Source organism: Pseudopodoces humilis, chromosome 3, assembly GCF_049639895.1.
Source record: "Pseudopodoces humilis isolate 2021_Gansu_Grassland_sample_001 chromosome 3, ASM4963989v1, whole genome shotgun sequence".
Classification (NCBI taxonomy): domain Eukaryota; kingdom Metazoa; phylum Chordata; class Aves; order Passeriformes; family Paridae; genus Pseudopodoces; species Pseudopodoces humilis.
The window spans coordinates 33,506,594-33,527,370 of NC_142202.1; the positions used below are offsets into that span (position 1 = coordinate 33,506,594).

General features: G+C 40.6%; 1 protein-coding gene across 5 annotated transcripts in view; it reads left to right on the top strand.

Annotated features, from left to right (window-relative positions):
• The window catches only part of KIF26B (kinesin family member 26B), a 272,818-nt gene that overhangs the window by 231,741 nt on the left and 20,300 nt on the right, over window positions 1-20,777 (top strand). For all 5 annotated transcript variants that reach the window (XM_005526873.3, XM_088053418.1, XM_088053420.1 and 2 more), the window contains one exon: window positions 20,449-20,611. In XM_005526873.3, coding sequence (XP_005526930.2) covers window positions 20,449-20,611 — 163 coding nt within the window. The remainder of the gene's footprint in view (window positions 1-20,448; window positions 20,612-20,777) is intronic.

Below are 20,777 nucleotides of genomic sequence, written 5' to 3' on the forward strand. Positions count from 1 at the left end.
TTAGATGAGATAATCCTCAAATCCTTGCTAAGGGATATTTCATGTTCTGTATTTGATGATTAACAGCTTATTTGTTGAAAGAGGCAGTGTGTGGTTAAATGTAGCCTAATGTTGAGTTTGTTTGGAATTGAAAGGGACATAATTTGATGGAATTGGTGAATGTGAAAACTGCAAAAGTACAATAATCTATTGATTGGTTGCAAATGGGTATGTGACCACAAATTTGAAGCTCAAGAAGTTTATACCGAAACTTGCCACACAAATAGGGATTTGAGACTACTGAAGTGGCACAAGCAGGACTACTTTGTTTTCTGTGTATATAAATAGTATTTGTGACATTAATTTAAGAATAAACATAACCTTTGCTTACATTTTCTGGGCAAATACTTGAACATTTTTTCTTCAAACTCCTCATTTTCTTGGACTCTATTTAGACATCACCCTCTCAATGGAGTGTCAGGCCCTAGAGGCTTTTAAGAGAATTGTGTGATTGTAAGTGGAGGACACTTCAGCCAGTTTGCCTTACTGCTTCAGGAGTATTTGGATGGCATTACAACTGCAAGATGTTTTTTTTATTGAAGTTCTTATTGTCATAACACATTTGAGAGAAAGGCAATGGAGATAATCCTCTTGTGCTTTTCAGATACCAGATTCTGCTAAATGATCAAAGTTTTTGGCTGGTGGTTGCCTCCAGGTCTATACACAATGAACAGATGTGAAGTGGATTTTTTAAATATGCATTGACTTTTTGGATTTAAGCAGGCTGGTTAGAATTATTTTCTGAAATATGAAAATTACCTCTCTCAGGCCTCAGGATGAACTTGTTAGATTATTTTAGTTTTTAGAATATTTTTTTATAAGTGCCATCCAGGTGATATGCTTTCTAGCAATATCTGACGAGACCCAGTAAATTAATACCAGACAGCAGACTTAATTCTTTTAGCTGTATTATCTTTTAGCTTTGTTTTGCCTTATCATCCTATCAGAAAAAATGTCCTACCTGCTGTATTTAAAATTATTACAATTTATAATTGTTTTCCAATGGGCTGTTTTTGAGAGATGGTGGAATTTACTGAATTGTTTTCTCTCTATTCCTTAGTTCATGCTCTTGGTCAGAAACAAAACCTCACTCTCTTTGAAAATCAATGACAAAATGTATGTCCACACTGTCAGAAATATCAGCCCTTGTGGCTGCCTTTGGTGCAGGTGGTTCCAGAGAGCAGTGGTGGCAGCTGTTTTGGGTGCTATTACAGACAAACATTGCTCAGCTCAGACAGCAGAGAACAAAGGAGGGGGGCCCTTAAAAGGTGAGCTGTTAAAAGCACCTCATCATCTCTGTGCAAGTGGGACCTGAATCTCCTTGGAGCAGTCTTTTAAAGATTGAACACGATTTTCATGTCTGCCTCCAGCAATAAATAGAGTAGCAGAATCTTTTGTGCTCCTCGACTGTGCTCCCTCTCTCTTGCAAACAACAGTTTTCACAGTCTCCAAGTGAAGCCATTCTAAATTACACGCCTATGCAGGAGGACAGGAATTAGATGCAGCATCCAGATCTACTACCCAGCTGGCATGTATACATAACAAATAAAAATGTTTTCAAAGGTATGGTGTTGAAGGAATAACTGCTTTTCTGAGAGGGAGGGAGTGTTCTGGGAGCTCTGTGTTCTTGGTCCTATCATGCCAACATGCACCTCTTGAATCCTGGACATTTCTCTTGCATGTGGACATTACTGGTGTGATGGAGGACAGCTGTTCTCATGTCACAGGAAACTGAGAGTAACTGCTGGAGTTGTAGTGGTTCACACTGATGTATAAACTATGGGGGGAAGGAGGGCTGATGGAGGATCAAACCTGAGTAAGATTTGCCTCTGAAAACACATGTGAAAGAGAACTTGTTGGCACCCTACCACACACTATGCTGCAGTGAGATTTGTGAAATACTCCTGTTTTTTTCAGCTAATGTTGAGGCTGCTTACTGTGGATTGGGTCTTACAGAAAAAGTGAGGGTGTGCTTTGGTAACTTTTAAAATCTTTGCATCACACAATACAAAATAAGAATGTTAAGCTGATAACAGATTTTCCTTTCTCTTGCTAGGTGACTGCTGCCATTTTGGATTGTTATGTGCTGTACAGTGGGGTTATAATCAGTGTTTTTTATTGATTCTGTGCTATTCATGATTGCAGTCTGCCAGGGCTGAAACCAGGACACAGTCCTTTGTGAGCTCCTTTGCCTGAAATAATTTATGTGTGTGTCAGATGTAAAAATCAAGTGTGTTACACAAGTGGTAAAGTCATGTGTGTCCAGTTGCAGGTGCCGTGTCCATTCTTCTCACTCTCAATTCAATGCAGGGAGCCTCATGGCGATGAGGATAGTGTTTGCAGGAGGTCTCTGGCTGCTGTGAATCTGAATGTTCATGCTCCCAGGAACTGTCACCTTCATCAAGGTCAGGGATAGTCCAGGCAGGGACATAATGCTTCTGTGGCACTGTAGCAGAACTCACCTGGTCTCTGGTGGTATCACAACCACATGTGTTAGGTGTAACTAGTTTTTCACATGTAGTTTTTCATCCTCGCAAGAAAATTCATAGTTCCTATGAAAATGCTATTCTATCACACCTATGCAAAATATAGTATAAATAATTTTTTAATTCCGTTGGCCAGGTTCCATCCATCAACAGTACTTCCCTGCGGAGCAATACCTGATTCTTTTAAGGAATCTGAACATCATACTAATAGCTGTTCTGATACCTAATCATAGGGAAAACTGCTGTTCCTAAGTATTTTCCTCCCATGGAAGACCAGAGAAAAATAGGTAACTGAACAGAGTAACAAACAGCTACCAGATCTTTTCAACAGGCAACATTTAGCTGTGGGCTATGATTAAAGAATGTTGCAGGCTGTGTATGAAATTATAGTAAGCTAATATTCAACTCACAGAGTAATAGTGTGGGTATGAGAGAGTCATTTTGGCCAGCAATCACTCATCTATTTTATGCATTAAACAGCTATGTTATCTCTCTATTGGAAGTAAACCTAAATTCAGAACAAAAATAACTGTCTTAATAATTTTGTGTTCATATTCATATGGATGTGTTACCAGTGTATTGCTTCATCTCTCAGAAATAAAAATACCAAATATTTCCTACTAATATCTAATCTGTAATCCATATTACCTAATGAATTCCGTAGACTTCTCTGTGTATTATCCATTAATTGTGCCACTAACTGAAGCTTCATATAAGCTCCTTTTTAAGACTCTATAATTGGAAAGTACTTCTTCATTTTGCCAGAAGCCAACTAAAAAATGTTAACAATCTTATTGTCATAAAGAAAAAGAGACTTATCTAACAAAGAGTTAAGTATTCTATGATGACATTGTAAGGTATATGCTGCTCATATTATCTTTCATTGCATTTTGCAATGCCTGAATGTGTGAGTAAATTCTCCTTGGTTAACCTCATAGTATGCAACAGGTCTATCTGTACAGTGCTTTTTTCCTTCTGGCTCCTTTATTATAGTGCAGGAACATCTCCCAACCCTGTGGTCTAATTATGCTCATATTGAAACTTTTCTGGCACTTAAATTTGAAAACCTTTGCATGTTTATGTACAGAATATTCTTTTGGGAGATTTAAAAATTTGGGCAGAGTAGCAGATCTTCACTCCTCTTGCTGTGCAGGTTCCAAGAAGGGCAGTCATAAGGGATTCTTGCTCCTTCCTCAACAGGAAGAAAATATCTCTATTGCCATATTTAGGAAAAGAAGTCCAGTTTTTGGCATCTTAAAGGCTTATTGTCTTGAGTCAGGGCTAGATGAGTGTTGAGAACATACTCAGCATAATGTGCTCTGCCATTAATCAGATTTTGAATTGCACAAATACAGAATTGCACTGGATGTTTTTGAGTGGTTGTTTTAGAGACATAATTCAGAGGTTTTTAGGCATTAATGTGTGATCGTGTCTGTTTTGACTCAGTGTTGGGACCAGTGAACACAGGCAAAAATATTGGTGTTGTTGGGTAAATATCACAGTCTTCAGAAAAGAAACTCCAGCCCAGTGAGACTGCAGGAGATAAGACAGCCCCTAAATGTGATCATGTTCTGCTTTTCAAATATTTCTGTCATTGTTCTCAATTTTTTTATATTAGTTATTAAATATAGGGCTTTTATATCCCATGATGCTCTTAATTTACTCAAGTTTAACAGTATGGATCAGACACCGTTTTATACCTGATCCTACCTATATCTCTCCATCTATAATGTTTTCTACTCAATAACAAGTGAGTTATATTATATATATGAAACATAGCGTTCTTTCCCTTCTGCATCTCCAATGTATCTCAGAAATAACTTTGATTTATCATGGAGTTCTGCCAAATAACATGAAGCAGTCATTGTCGCTGCTGCAGTATCTTTAGTTTCTCAAATACTTTCATAATCTCAGGCAGGTGAGGGGAGAAGGAGGAAGGCCTAATTGTAAGCTGCATTTCTGATTCTGGGACATTCCAGGGTCCCAGCCCCCCATGTTAAATCTTTTGGAGGCTTAACTGGCAGCAGGCCAGCCTGACATATCCACAAGATGCAGTGCACAATGCTGTGACCCCGTCTCTGACAGGTCCCCTCTCCTAGCAGCAGTCACATCCTTGGCAAGCCCCTGTTGCAGGAGACCCAGAGGAAATGGTGTCCTGACTGCTGTCTCAGTGACTGTGCTCCTAAACATTCTTTCATACTATATATGATGCTCTTTTATATTGTGAAGGAGGTCAAGATGTGTGAAGCTTTCACCCTTTCTTGTTTCCTTTATATATATCTGCCAGGTCTGAAATGGAATGATATGTTCTGCTGTCCTAATTGATTAAATGGCATCTATCATAACATAAAGAGGTCAAACAGAATTATTTTTTCTCTCATGTTACCATTTAGAGCTCTCAATTCTTAGCGGATCATTAGCATATAATTTTCAGATGAGCTGGCCAGTAGGTCCCTAAATAAAAATTAGTAGAAAAGATTAGCTGGGAAAGCTAGACTGGTAATGAGCTGTTGCACTATAGTAATGTGATAGGTTTATATTTCATATCTAGCCCTAATCAGTGCTAAGTGCAAGTTGTCAGCATTTGATAGCTAATTGGTATTTCTTGGAATTACAGTTCAACAAAATCACTGAAATGAAAATAAAGCTTTTCCTTATATATGACAAGTTAAGGTTTAATTATAAATGCTTGGGTCAAATACACCTCTTAGCTACACTATATGCAAATCAGCTGTGCTAAGGGGAGGTTCATGGATTGTCAAAACTTCTCTGGTCCCTTTTGGGTAATTATTATTTTTTAAAAATTGGTACAGTAGTGGCTTTGAAAACAGAACAGGGCCTTTAGGCCCTTTGCTATGTATTTAATATGTCATACAACACACAGAAAACCCCTTAAACCTGAACTACTGAAGAATATTAACAATGCAATGACTACTTGAACTCTCATAGCAGTCCTTTTCTTAATGATTTTGTTTACTCTGTGTTCATTTTAGAACTGCTACCCTCCCACAGAATTAATTGGATATAAAGTCATAACATGGATCTGAAAAATTATAAAGCAGGAATAATCTAAGCCCCTGGATAGGAAAGATTTAAAAGCCTGGGTAACTTCACATCTGTGAGCTGAGATTTTTTCATTGCACAGCTATAAATAGGTGGCTCTAATCACTGTCATAGTGATAATACGGGAAACGTCCTGTCTGTCCTCAGTAACTGGTGGTGGGAATGACTGCTATGTACAATGTTCTGCTTCCAAACTGTGAACCCAGACAAACTCTGTGAGCAGAACTTTCTCTGAGAAAGTGTGCTCTGTGTGCTCTGAGAGAATTTTGGTTATCTCTTGAGAGGCTAAAGCATACATGGTCACACGATCTCATTGCTAGTCATCCAAATACTTTTTAACTGGCTGTTAAATTGATTAGATTTAATGCAGGCACAGGTCTTTAGATGTGAGGTCTGTGCAAGACTCTTGAGACTGAGAGAGGGGTGGGGCAGAAGCAGGCTGGTCCTTGAAGCTGTGATGACCCTGCTCCACTGCATGCTGGCTTGCCAGCCAGCTGAGCCACGTGCCAGCCAGCATCCATGAACCAACAAGGAGAGAGGACAGAACAGCAGCTAAAGGAGGTGAGTTAGATGGGATGTGGCAAGGTGGGGTTGGGGGAACAGCCAAAGTATGAAAAATGTAACACAGGACACAAACTGAGGGAAGCTAGCCTTCATTAGTTCCTCTGTTCATAGAACAACTTGTTCATTTATCCAGATCCTCACCATTTGAAAAGCAATTACAGGAATGTATTTTCCTACTGAGTAAAATTTATACAGTCAGCAGACAAACTTCTCTCTAAGTGATTTGCTCATCAGTGTGTGGAGGAGGGGGAAGAGTAGAGAAAAGAGGATTTCAAATGAGTTCACTGCTAAATCATCTGAATTAAATGATCAATTTTTGTTAGTGAAATAGCTGCAAAAGTTAATTCTGAGATGTTAAGAAAGTCTTGCTGCAACAATAATTTGGTATTATCCCTCAGATATGAGAGGAACAAATCCTGAAACCTTGAGTTGAAACTTGCTTTAAAGTAAATCCAGACAACAAATACTGCCTTCTCAGATGGTGAACCTTGAAATATCTTGACAGGTCAGAAATATCTGACCTGGTCCCAAGACCAGGAAATCTGGACCAGATGCCTGTGCATTTAAATTCAGCCTTCCTTTCAAGATGGGGATACATTTGGATACAACCTTCTGCATACAGCCCTTGTCCTCTGTTCTATGCAGATGTGGTACCTAATGTCTCAGTGAAAGAAATTTAACATGTCTAGATCTGAGTAAATGCCTGAATTGGTGTCGCCTGAGAATTTACTAGTTCAGCTGAAGAAGACAAGGAGCAGTAAGATGCATTAAGTAGTGAAGACTGCAGAGACAACAGTAGCTAACGCTGTCAAACTAGAGGGAAGGCTACTCGTGAAGTTCTTCAAGGACAGGTTTTAGGACAGGTTTTATTTGGTGTTAATAGCAGCAGCCTTGGCACACAAAGCAGGAGCATGCTAATCATAGTGACTGCTTAGACAAAGCTGAGAGCCATCATCTGTACAAAGACAGATCAGAACATCAGATGGGAGCAGCTGTGGGACCTCGAGGGCTACAGAAATACAAAGGGCACTGATGCAAGGGCTTGCCCTGATGGACTGCTAATAATTTTTGATGTATTCTGGGAGCTCATCAGCTAGAAAGGGTATCGGGGTGTGTGGTGATTTAGGCATGTTGGCTGATCACAGGTGTCCACAGCTAAATTAACAGTGACAAGGTAATGAAATCTGAGGAGATATTAGGAATGACAGCAGAAAAATAGTAATAGTTATGCAAGGGGCCAGCAATTCCTCTCCTGATTGCAGTGCTGGTCTCCCATATAGATAAATATTGAATTGAGACTGAAGAAAGTACAAGAAAGTCTGGCAAGGGGAGTTTTTCACATGAGAGAAAATGAAATTAATTTGGCTTGCATACCCAAATAGAGTTAAGGGATAGAGAGCCAGTGTCTGTACACGTGGCCAGGAGCATTCCCATTCCTGGGGAGGGAGAGCAATGGAAACCAAAGTGCATGAGCAAATAGAAAAGTAGTTGGCGTGCCATTACTAAATGGAAATGTGTGGGGGCAGTGTAACGTTTTTAAGGATGGGTTTTCTAAATGCTAAGAAGTGCTAAATGCTTACTGTTCCCTGAACTGGGTAGCTAATAATTCAGTTTCTTCTCACCCCATGCATCACCTGTGCTTTGATGCTGTCCCATGGGGCTCGCAGGACCAAGCAACGTATTTCTTTCCCTCTCCCTCTATGGTGGTTGTGTGCTGTCTTTCCTCTTGACCTCTCTATGTCTCCAGGCATATTGGCCAGGGTTGGGTTGACTGAATGCTGAGGAGCTCTTTGCTGTGTCCTTAGGAGATCACAGCAGGCATGCAGAGGGGATGCAGGAAGGAGGTTGCAGAGCTGGGCTACGAACCTTTAAGAATGTGAGAATAGTTGTACTGATTCAGGCCAAATGTCCTTATAGCATCCTGTCTGGCAAAATTCAACAGCAGATGCCAAGGATAGAGTGTAAGGCTAAAATAAGTACTTTGCCAAAAAGTACTCAAGCCTCAACTATTTTCAGCTGTGGGAATTCCTGAGTATCAGCAGCGGCTTTGTAAACAGAAGTAGGACCTTCCAGGCACATTGTAAATTATTCCAGTCTGAGGTCTTTTAAAGACAGTTAAAGTTTGAAAGGGTCTTTTTATGAAAGACTGGTTCAGCTTACCTTTGAAATTTTGTTTTAGTGTTTCTTGGATTTTGAACAGCTAATTTTAAGAGAGATCTTTTTGTGAGTGAAAACTAAATACACACAAACTTTAGTATCATCTATTGCTTTCTGCCAATCAAAACTCAGTTCTGACTATCAGCCTTGTGGAGAGGAAGCTGGTAACCTGGAAATACTCAAATTTACAATTGTTTTTCTGAGCAGAATAGATACAATATTGGGCTCTAAAGCATGTCTAGTCACCTCAGGTAAAACTGCTTGCAATTGTAGTAACATTTGTTACTACAAATGTAACAATTGCTAACCAGCAAGTTTAAAAGAGTTCCTTTCCTTTGCTGTGGCAGGCTGTGAGCGTCAGATATGGAAGTGTCAGATATAGAAGAGCCAATTGAGACTCTTGTCTAATCAATGTTACCATAGTGGGTAAAAGAACTAGAATAATCCATTTAAAGGGGGTGTGAAACTTCAGATAACATGAAAAATGCATGTGCAACATTTTAAATTTTAAATTCCTGCATGGATGAAGATAAATGTATTGATAAAGCCTACCTCCAGTTGATTTAAATAGAAAATATCTACATTAAAAATATTTATATACCAATTTTGCTACTTTTACTTACAGCACATAGCACTTGCATAGCCTGGAGTCCCTCAGGTTTTATTTGGGCTCCTCTGTGTATGAAGCATGATGGAGTGTGAGAGATATAAAATAATCAAACATTTAGTTTCCTTATGCCTGTGTTTATAGATGACAGAATTCCCACTTCCCTGCACCAGCTGCTAGATTTGGTCCCATGCTGCCAAAACTGTCATCATAAACCTGCCTGTGATTCCACAGTTTAATTTCAATGCCATGTATTTGACGTCAGAAGGGACTGGTTTAGCCTTTGTCTCATGTATCCTGTCACTAAATCTGTAAAAACCCAGTTCAGATGTGGATGAAGCTTATGGGAGCTTTTCTGGAGATTTCAGTGACAGCTGGGTTTGGACCACAGTGCCAGTGGATTTCAGTTAATAAAATCCCAGTTTTTGGGGCTGGTCTGTGGTCTTAACCATAACACAGGCACAGGCAGGAAATTTTCATCTATGATCTTTATTTGCTGTGCAAGTCATCACCATCACTGCTATTGCTCAGCTTGTCTCATCACATCTCTGAATCAGCCAGTTGTGTGAGTAGCTCAGCCCATCTGTGGATGAAAGTTTTGGCTGTCTGTTAGCCATTCATTTTTATGTGAAAGGAGTTCTTGGTGTCTCTCCATTTCCTAACAAGGTCACCCCACCCGTATTGACTGTTGGCAGAACAAATGTAGAGGCCAAGGATTTGCAGGCCAGAGAGTGCTCTGTTCATTAGATTCTTTAAACATCATTGCAGGTGTCTAAGAAACTTATTTGGACCCCTTGAATAATAAAGTAAATTGAATTCTTGAAGTGGCTTCTATTCCTAGGTTTTTAAAGAACTAGGTGTAATGGAGAAAGTCAGCTTTCTTACTCTTCCCTAAAGAACATGTAAAGTTAGATAGCTTAGTCCATACTTACCCCTATTACTTATCCTGATTTTTAGAAAGAGAGTTATGCATGCTGTCTAGGATCTTTACATATTCCCTGTACATGCCAATGCATTATTCCTAAATGAAAGTCCTGGGTTTTTAATTTGTAAATGGTTTGGAGCTGAACAACTGAGGCCACTGTGTGTCTGCTGGAAATGGGAGATGACATAAAAAATTCCTCCTTTTTGGAAGTTGCTTCACCTGCTTGATTTCCATCCTAGTTAGTAGATTGCTTGGCTGCTGCAAAGTTCATCTTCCTTGACAATGGACAGGGATTGCTTCTTTTATCAGGTTTTAGCAGTTTCATGCATCTCCATGAAGCAATTTGAAACTGTATGTGAAAAGGAAATTTAAAAGGTATTACCAGAAAAGGAAGCATTACTTGGGGCTTCTGACTGTATATTTTGCTTTAATGCTGATGGTTTCATATTTTCACTGCTTTGCTTTGAGTTTTGGCAGTTTTTAGTCAGGACCCAGTATTATGCAAATTTTTTTTTTTTTTTTTTTTTTTTTCTGTTGATCTAAAGAAACAGTTTTTTGAGCACCAGCATCAAGAACATAATGTTTCCAACAACTTGTTTCTCAGTCTGGCATCCAAAAGGGTGTAACTACAGGCCAAAAATATTCCTGTGCTTGGGAATTTCTCTCATCTATGTGCTTTCTCTGGTGTGTTCAAGAATGGAACTGAAGGCATTTGTCTCATTTCTGTGGGAGCACAAATAAGATTTCTCTCCATCCACCCAGCTGCTAATCCTTCCAGCATTTACAGAGACTTGCTGTCTTCAAATTTTGCATATTATTTTCTCAGACTTTCTTCGAATTTGCCAAAAGCCTGGAAGTTTATTTCTGAAGGTGATAAGGCAACCTTGTGTGCAGGTGCAGAGGCAGTATGAACTCTTGAGCCTAACTTTCTTTGGGGAATATATCTAATGAGTGGCATAGAGGAATTGTGTAATTTCCATATCTTTAATGACAACCAAAGTCTGCCTTCTTTTTTTCTTTTTTTTCCCCTTTCCACATGGGACTATGTGCACTTTCATTGCCCTCTGTTATCTATTTACACAAGGAGCAGTGCCAAGTGGAGTGGTTTCTAAAACTGAACAGCAGTCAATTTATTTCCAGGTACTACTCCATTTGGGATTGCAATTAGAATAACTAGAGGCACTCTCCAGCGCAGGAAACTGGGAAGGTCACGCTGCCAAATTGTTGGCGTCTTGATGAAGGAGTGTAAACTACTGCTGTCGCTACTGCAGATCAAATGAGCCTAAGCAGAATGAAGTAATTACGAAATCCTCCCAAAAGATCATGAATATTCATGTATCAATTATAAACATTTGAAGTTAATTTTCGTTTGAGGAAATAACCCTGGTATTCCACCCCTGGGTACATCTGAATCCCGACGCTCCTTGCAGCGAGGGGCAGGGCGCTGATTCTCGCTGCCGCGGCTCCCGGGTGCCGCAGGGTGTGGCCGTGGGCAGCTCCTCCCGGGCCGTGCTCCGTGAGCAGCCAGCTGTCCCCTTCTGTCCCCGCTCCAAATTGCCACGGGCTGCTCACCGGGCGGCAGCCGAAATGGTCCCCGAGCTGCCCGGTGTGAGGGTAACGCAGGAGTCGGGCCATTCTGTCAGGCAGGTGCTTGTTGGCACCGAGAGAGGGCTGAGGATGCTGCTGCACTCCCCTCTGCAGCGGCTGCCGCCTGGAGAGGCTCTTCAGCCTGTGTGACCCAGCGATGAGACTGGCAGCAGCTCGGCTGCACGGAGCTGAGGCCTCCTGACAAACAGGCCCTTTGCTTGGCCCCTAGAATTCAGAGTGGAGAGCCTTGCTTTAGTCTGGCCACTGCCTGGCCCTCGGAAGGCAGCGGGAGCTGGGGGCAGTAGCGCTGGAAGGAATGTTGAACCAAGGAGAGGAGTGTGCCCTCTCTTCATGCTGATGCAGCAGTGGTGGAAATGCCTTCACCGGGTGTCTGCTCTGCTTCTGCTCATATTAGCCACCCAGAGGCTAGTGTGAAGGTGCTTTCCAGAATGTGTCCTCAGCAGATTGTCAGGGAATGTTTCTGCACGCTTTTTCTTGCTGTGTGTTTTCCCTATGACTGCCCTAGAGGCACAGGTGCTGTTCAGCTGCATTCCAACCCTTCTCTTCCCAGCACTCCTGCTGCACTGTCAGGGCACAGGCAGTCTGGAGGAGAGGCAGGCAGGATCCTAAGCTGCTCCAGTTGCTATTCCATAGCAGCTATGTTGTCTTCTCATATAAAGCAACTAAACCATACAGATAAGCTGAGCCAAACTTTTGGTTGCCATAATACTTCCAAGTAAGGGAGCCAAGGAAGGAGGGACATGGGGAGAGAGAAGACATTTTCCTTCCCTTTATTATTGTATCTTGGTAGAAGTTAGCCTAGCCAAGTGCAGAGTTCCTAAATTATTTTAAATCTGGATCATTATTGGTTTTAATGGCAGGATTTTTTTATTTATTTTCTTTTCTCATGTAAATCACAGTCTACTTATTAAGCATGATTCCTTTACATTGCTGATTTTGGGGAATCTGGCTTTAACAAAGAGTTTCTGAGCCTAATTAGCTCCCTGGATTAATTGAGTTTCTGTTTTTCAGCTAGAATTTATTAGGAGCTGGCACTGTAATGAGACAGACCACTAGGATTCTTTTTTGTTTTTTGCTTATCTTTGAGCTTTGTTTGGATGTTTTTAATGGCTGCTTGGGAATGATGTTTGGTTCTGTGCTGAGATTTGAAATACAGAGGGGAGAGGGATCACTTTCTCCATTTTCAGTGTAGCCTTCTAAGATAATCACTGACCCTCAGCAGTGCTGTACTCCTAACCACCTCCTCTCTCCCACCCCAAAACTTGCACTTGCTATGGCTTTAAGCTACATCTGGATCTCTGAGCTCTCACTAGAGCTACTACTCTCTACTCTCTAAACATTAGAGTAACACACTGAGCTGCAAGTAAGGGTATGTCTTCAGTTTGGTGTTGCCAAAGTGCAAAGTACACCTGAACCAAAATACATAAAATTCACAGAGCTGGGGCAAAGACTGAGAGGAACTTCTTTCTCTTGTTGGTTGTATTATTTGAGTGAAGCTTGTGTGACTCCTGCTCCACTGCTGGCACAAGGCAGAAATGAGAAGATGTAGGAGACGTCTTTCTCTGTGTGTCTTCAGGGTTAGTGTGATGGTGCCCAGCCTGCAGCTGAGCTGGCAGTCAGAAACCATGCACTTTTTAATATGTGAAGGTAAAAGTGGAGTTGTGTGATAGCAATGGCTTTATTGGGAAAGAGTTCTATTGTGATATCAGTCAGTGAGACCTTAAAAAAGCAGGGAACTTTAATGTCATTTATGAATAACAGGGTACTCCTTGTCAGTTTTGAAGACTGTTTAAGCTTCATCAGCTTTGGAGCAACTTTTATACAAAAGTTACAGCTCTTGAATGAGCCCCTTTTATGGTGAGAGGGGTAGTTCCCTGACTCTTGGGAGAAGATGCCAACCCATATCTTGCTACAATCTCCTTTCAGGTGGTTGTAGAAGACAGCGAGATCTCCCCTCAGCCTTCTTTTCTCCAGACTAAACAGCCCCAGCTGCCTCAGCCACTCCTCATGAGATTTGTGCTCCAGACCTTTCCCCAGCTCCGTTGCCCTTCTCTGGACACTCTCCAGCACCTCAATGTCTTTCTTGCAGTGAGGCGCCCAAAACTGAACTCATTTCAGGTGCAGTCTCACCAATGGGTTTCTGTCTTTCTCTTATTGATTTACTTTTCTGTCTTTAGTAAAAAGAAACAAAAGATGCACTTTTGTGCATCTGCCACGTGCTCAAGGGTTATCACAGGCACAAGGATTGTTCAGCAATATGAAATTTCCTCTTAAAAGGCAACAATTGTGTGGGAATCCCCCTACATTTTTTATGCATTTTGTAGTAGTACAATTTAAGATAAATCCCATACTTGGATGCAGCAAACACCTTTTTCCTGCTCTTGACCTCTTGACTGCTGTAGTGTCAGATCCCTTCCAGATGTGGAAATTTCCTGGTACTGAACCTAAGAACAGTGTCCCCTCAGCATAGTCCTTTCAGCTGGCTCCCCTTTCCCCTCTGCCGTGAGTTCTGGGTTGTGCTAGTGCACCTCATACAAGATTACTAACTGCAGTGGCAGTGGAAATTTCCACTATGCTTCATTTTCCCTTTAAGACTAGTCAGTTTCCACCTGGAACAAGTCCATTGTCTCCCCAATGCCTCGTTTCACCAGGTGAAGAATTCCCCAGGTTAAAGGTCCAACATGTTACCCATCTTTCTTCAACTGCCTCATTTTGTTCTGCTAACAAAGCCAGGCTTACATGGCTGAACCACCGAGGGCATTATATCCCCACCTGGACTCATTTTGCCTGTGCCTACACACATTGCTCTCATTTCCTCTCTCTCTATCAAAATTATTAACAGAAAGGAAAGACATAACAAAGCAAACTATACTGGTTCACAGTGAACTCAGCTGTTGCACACCTGTAACATCCACTGTTGGGCTTGTGCTTTATGAGCTATAAACTGTCCTTTGTAGAGATTATTCCCATGCAGTAAGAGCCAAAACCAAATATAGTCTTTATGTGGTTCCTTTGTTATGTAAACATTTATTACTGTGCATAAAGCACTGCATCAGCTCTAAGGAGCAGAATTAAGACCTCATGATCAAAAATGACTGTCATAGTTACTGAGATTTTTTCCTTTGACATACCTCTACAAATAATTAGATTACAAGACACCTGAGGGCATACATCATCTGATGCTATAACAATAATACCTGGAGGGAGTCGACAACTTTCTCCTTTTGGCCAAGTGCCTAGGAAGACACTAAGGTATATGATTAATAGAGAGCACAAACACGCTGTCTTGCACTTCCTAAAGCTTAGCTGTACTATTGTATTTTCTCCCTTGTGGAATGTTATTATTTCTGTTTCTGATGGTGCTGCTGTTGTCATTGAATAGCCAAAATCTGCATAGTAGTGGGGTGAGAGGAAAGGGAAAACAAAGAAAATATTTTTTATTAAGGTGGAGGTCGGGGAGGGGGGATACAGGAAGCAAAACAAAGTATATAATACAATTGGGTAAATAATTCCACAGAAAAATCATTATTCCAACACTTCAGCTGGATCTTCCTCCCTATTGCCTCCTTTTTGTGAAACAATTTTGTGTTTGTGTCTCCCATACACAGAATGAAATGCTGGGCAACAAAAATTCCTGCAAATTTCCTGAGCACAATATTTATTCTTATTGCTTCATTTTCTATTCATGAATTCTATTTTGCAGCCCTAAACAAAAGCAATTACCATTTGCTTCTTTTCTATGTAGCTCACTTTGAACACACAGATTTTCTTAAAGCTGGAGAACCTGGCAGAGGAAGATCCAGGAAGGCACTGACCATTCTCTGCCCCCTCACCTGGCAGCATGATACAGCAGCCATGCCAAATTACAGTCACTTTTGGGGTTCCTCTCTTGGGTGTCAGTGAACTGCTTGGGGGGAAACTTGAGTGGGGAGAGAGACCTTGGAGCTCAGACAGTGAGAGTGGAGGATGTTATGGACGTTAATGGGAGGAAGAGGGGGACAAAGGAGGAGTTTAACACTGAAGGAGTATCTAGCAGTGATGCTGGTGAATGGCAAAGTCTAGTGTAGCTGCTTAGACCACTGCAAGATGCAACTGAGTTCTGCCAGCTGTTTCGGGGAGGAACTGGGGATGAGTGTCACAGTATGGGAATAAGAACAAGCAAAAAGGTTAGATGAGGAAAGCCCAAGACAGACACTGACAGAAGAGTGTAGGATTGTCTGATCAGAGAAGAGCATGTCATAAAGGACATGGACACATGAGAGCACAGCTTTCCTACAGTACAGGAAAGGAGTGTGTTACTCCCAAGTCTTAGTGTTTTTCTACAGGTAGGAAAACCCCCTGGTAAATTTTAAGTCATGTTCTCCTTTTCTACTTCTTGTCCAAACAAAAGGTGGCAGCCAGCTGCTGTTGCCAGCTAGTTTAGCAGCTGAGACTATTTGATACACTGGAATCTTCCAGGCTTGCTGATATCTCATTGAAGTGTAACCACAATCCACATGAAATTACATAAAATACATGCAATAAGAGCATTTGGATCATGAAACCAATTGCTATAGGGTCAGGAAATGTCAGAATTAATGGGCTATATATTGTATTTTCCTTTTAGGGTTCTCCTTCCATCCCCAAATATCATCTCTTTTCAAGCTAGATAAAGGACCTGCTTTAGACATGAATCAGGACTGTATATTGCTGTGATTGTCAATAAACATATGGAGGATGGGATAGAGGACTGTGGAAGAGAAAGGAGTTATTCTGAAAGTTATTCAGACTAGTTCTGACAATGTGTTCCTAAAATTTTTAGATGGACTACTAATTGTATGTTCCTGGTTTTTTTGGTATCTTGATTTGAGAACCAGCTGCCTCATTTGCTGTTCAAGATGAGTCAAAGTTAGCTGTACTTTGAATATGAAGACTGTGTAATGGTCAATACTCTGAAAGATCTGTGCTTCACACCAAACACCTATACTTAATGAAGTCTTCAGTGTTTCAGGTATTATCAAAGGATTATGTGCCTCACCTCAGAGGCATTCATCAGATACTGCATTGATGAGGTCCACAGGGAAAAAGTTATAAAGAACCTTCGAAAAAATCAGTTATTCAGGATTCAGAACAGAGTTTATATAGTCCTAACAGTAAATAAGGCATAAATCCATACATTGCAAGGCAAGGATTAAATTAAAGATTAAATAACTTATGGTTCAGTGAGCACTGTTTATTCTGTGCAGGGTTTGAGGCAGGGCTCTAGTGGAAAAATAGCTTCCAGTCACAAAATTAAAGACTTTGACGAAATGTACACAGGCGACTGGGATTTATGCAGTGTCCAAGGACATGTATCATGATATTACGTGCTTCATTCTTCAGTATAAGATTCTGTGTTGTTTGAAGCTGAGTATAATTAATCATTCATAAGGAAGGGAAATACAGATGTGTAAAAGAGGAGCATGAAGGTGTACATCATTCCTTCTTACTGAAAGGAAGATGTACATCTTCCTTCTTAGTGAAAGGACTAATTTACACTGATCCCAGTTTGAATGGTGGTCTCCAAAGAGAAGTAGAGAACACTGCTCATTGCAACACTGCCATATCTCTCTTTTGGGGAGGTTCAATATCTGCTAGGGTTCCTATTGAAAGATTCAGAAAAACAGCAGGAAAACAGGTAAGTCCTTCAGCAGCTAATGTAATGTGAGAGGGTGGAAGCAGCAAAGGAGGAGAGGGAGCACAGTAAAGAAGAGAGAGGTCCTCTCCATATGGAGGGCTGCTACTCTGGAATGAACTGAAGTTTTCTGCCTGGCAGTCTGCACCTCTGTACCGTACCTGCTGACATACATCATAGAGATACCTGAGTTTAGTCTCCTGCACACAGGGGTCTTGCCTCTGGACTTTCCCAAAGGTACAGCTTTGCATAATTTATTTTTAGTTTTTACCTGTGTGGGATATATATATGAATAATATTTAGTAGCTTTTTTTCTGTAGCCATGATTGTCTAAGAAGCTAGTCAAGAAAAGGTAAAGGTAATGTATTTTGTTAGACCAAGTGATGTAGTTAGAAAAAAATTAGATGACTTTTAAGTACTGAAAAGACTGCAGAATTGACTTACTAATATACAGGCTTTGGAGTCTGAAGTGTGGTATCCTGACTCCACCTTCAATTTCTTGCGTGTTTTATATCCCTATAATCATGATGGTTTAGGGTAAATTTTCTAAACTATAAAAACATTAGTGGATGGGATAGAAATAAATTTAAAATGAAGACAAGTACATAAAATGGAGTCATTGTGTTGCTCTGACCTATAACTTTTATTAGTTTTGGAGCAGAATAGAAATAGACCATTAGCATTCCTGAAGTTCTCTTATGAAGACATGAAGACACTGATGCATTTCACTCTGCTGCTATGAGAAATCTGGGACCTCCTGCTAGCCAGCTTCTTCTTAACACAGTGAGCAACATACACCTAGGAGCAGCAGACTCTGACTTTTGTCAAAATTTCCTATGTCTTAGTTTAGTTTGCAGATTCAGAGGATCAACAAAGGTCTTGTTTCTCAAAGCCTTTCCAGTGTAGAAGTATAGACCTCCTCTTTGTAAAACTTCTGCCTTCACAAGAAATTTTGCATTTTCAAATAACAGCTCATGAATGAGCTAATGAAATAATTCATAGCCCTTTTTTCAGGCAAAAATACCATGCCAGCACCCAGAAGGACAAAGCGTCTACTTTGTGTCTCACAATGACTGCCAAGCATATTTCAGTGAGACATCCAGAATGTTTTACTAATATTTTAATTTAAGAGGATAGAGTGAGTTAAAAATTAGGCCACACATTTTTGTGTCTTATATTCTTTTATATTCTTTCTTTCTTTCCTTCAGAACTTAGTAGGTGAGAGTTATTGTGAGAGATTAGTGAACCCTGAACAGCTGAACTTGTCTTATGACGATGTCCAGATTTGTCAAAAATCTGTGTTTAGTAACTTCCTCTTTGTGTTTTTTTTTTAAGTGTACAGTAGTGACATGAGGCTAGTTATTTTTCTCTGGGTACAAGGTGAAGCTGAGGTTCAAGATGTAGCCTGTGCTGAATGAACAAACTCTGAAATTAGATATCAGTGCTAGCTGGGGTTTTTACTGCTAGGTTCATGCTTTATTCCTTAACAAATCTGCCCTTTAGTTCTCATCTATATCAGAGGATAAAGTATAAATAGGTATTTCTTCAGTATTGTTATTCTTCTTGCAAATGGGTATTTCAGTACAAGGCAGATGGCACAGATTATTTTGCATTCCTGATGCATATATGTCTAAGAGAGCCACACCTCAGTGCTGATGCTGGCTGCATAGATTATGCATTCTAAGGGGACCAACAGGTTTAGAATGTATTTTTCTGCACTTTCCCCTGTTGTCTCATGTTTTGCTATGATAGAAGCACTGGCAAATTAAAGGCTTGTTATTGATTTCTGTGAGATGTTAATAATTTCCATGTTATTCTGCACTGGAGTGGCAGTAACTGATGTACAAAATTTGACATCCTAATTATTCCATGATGGAATGGAGGGACATTAACCTGAGACACAGCAGCCTAGTAACTCTGGATCTGTGGATTCAAAGCAGCCTTAGGTCACAAGTGAAATGAGTGAGGCTTAGTACAGTCTCTTATGGATGTTTGTTTGCTTCTCAGAGAAACTAGACTGTCTTCAATGTGTCTGGAGCAGATGGAAGCAGAAATCTTGAAACAAAAAAAATGTTTTATTTTCAGTATTTCTAGTCAAGCTGAAACTGCAAGTACTAGAAGCCTCAGGAGATGAGAACTCTCCAGAGCTATTGCATCAAAATTTGCAGCCCAAATGCTTTTGTTTATTCAGTCAAAAAGAGAGGTCCAAGAGTTTTGGTGTTTGCCCTTTGGTCCCATCCAGCAGGCATAGCTTCAGTTCCCAGCAGTTGCAGCTTTGTGCCGAGTTCCTGTGAGCTGGAAATTTCAAGTGAATGAGCAAGGACACACATGCACCATAGGTCATTTGCAAATATTTAACAGTGAGCCCCAAAAATCTGATCCATAGCCACTGAAGGAATCACCATCACTACAGCAGCAAATGCAATTCCTTTAGTATAAATAAGTATCAGGCTGTTGCTGTCTTTGTTTCCAGCTGTATGTAACGTCATCCACAACCCTTAGCACAGGGGAGACACACTTCAAGAGAATGCCATTTCTTAAATAACCACCCAGCTGACCTCTACACCATGGAGCTCAAGGTCTCTTTAAAATGATATATTGTGCATTTCTGAGGATTAGATGACCACCTTAAAAGTATTATATATGCATCATTATTCTGTTAAAATTCATATTCTCAGTCCAGTCACAGACAGCCCCACAATAAGGCATCAGCATTTCAAAAGCTATCTGATGCTGAACAATAGAGTAAATGGCAAGAACAGAAAATTTGATTTCTGCCTCAGTGAAAGAAAAGATCTAATATGAAAGAACAATTGTATGAAGTTCGAAGGCTTGATTGGTTTGTATTTTACCAGCATCATCCAAAATTGACTTTGGTGATTTAACTGTTATTAATATCAAGTTACCCAATGCCCTAGAAGGCAATAAAAAAATTGTGTTCTCTAATCTAATACATTACCCTCTTGTCCCCCAGAGCTGGGCCAGGGTTTGTCTGTGCACTGTGCACTTCAAAAGAGCAGCAGTTTGATGTTTGCTGCTGTGGCTTCTTACCAGTCTCCTTAACAGTGCTGGTCTGCAGCACTCTGGTGGCAATGGTAACAATGGAGAAGGGCTGAGACCAAAAGGAGACAGAAAAGGGGAAATGGGAAGTGAAAAGAAGTTTGAATTGTGGTCCAGGGTCTTTCAGCATGCTCAGCTGCACAACATAGTGCAAACCTGAGGAAGGAAACTAATTAGGATTCCACTAAAAAGAGGAGAAAATGTCATGCCAAGACCCAAGTTACATCATGATGACCAAAGTGAAACCTTGCTGGCTAATGTAGCCTTAATTAATTTTATTTTGCAGAGACAGCAAGCTGACCATGTTGCTCCGAGAGTCCTTGGGGAATATGAACTGCCGCACCACGATGATAGCTCACATTTCAGCCGCTGCGGGGAACTACGCTGAGACGCTCTCCACTATCCAGATTGCCTCAAGAGTCCTCAGGATGAAGAAAAAGAAAACTAAGGTAAGATGATGTGTAACTCCCTTCTTGTAATGACGGAGGAAGAAGGATCGTGGAGGATCCTTATCTGGGTAGAGCAGCATGTAATAAAATCAGTAATCAGTTCCAAAGTGTATGGGTGTATGGGTTGTATGTACCCTGTCCTAGGCAACTGTTGGAGAGCAATATC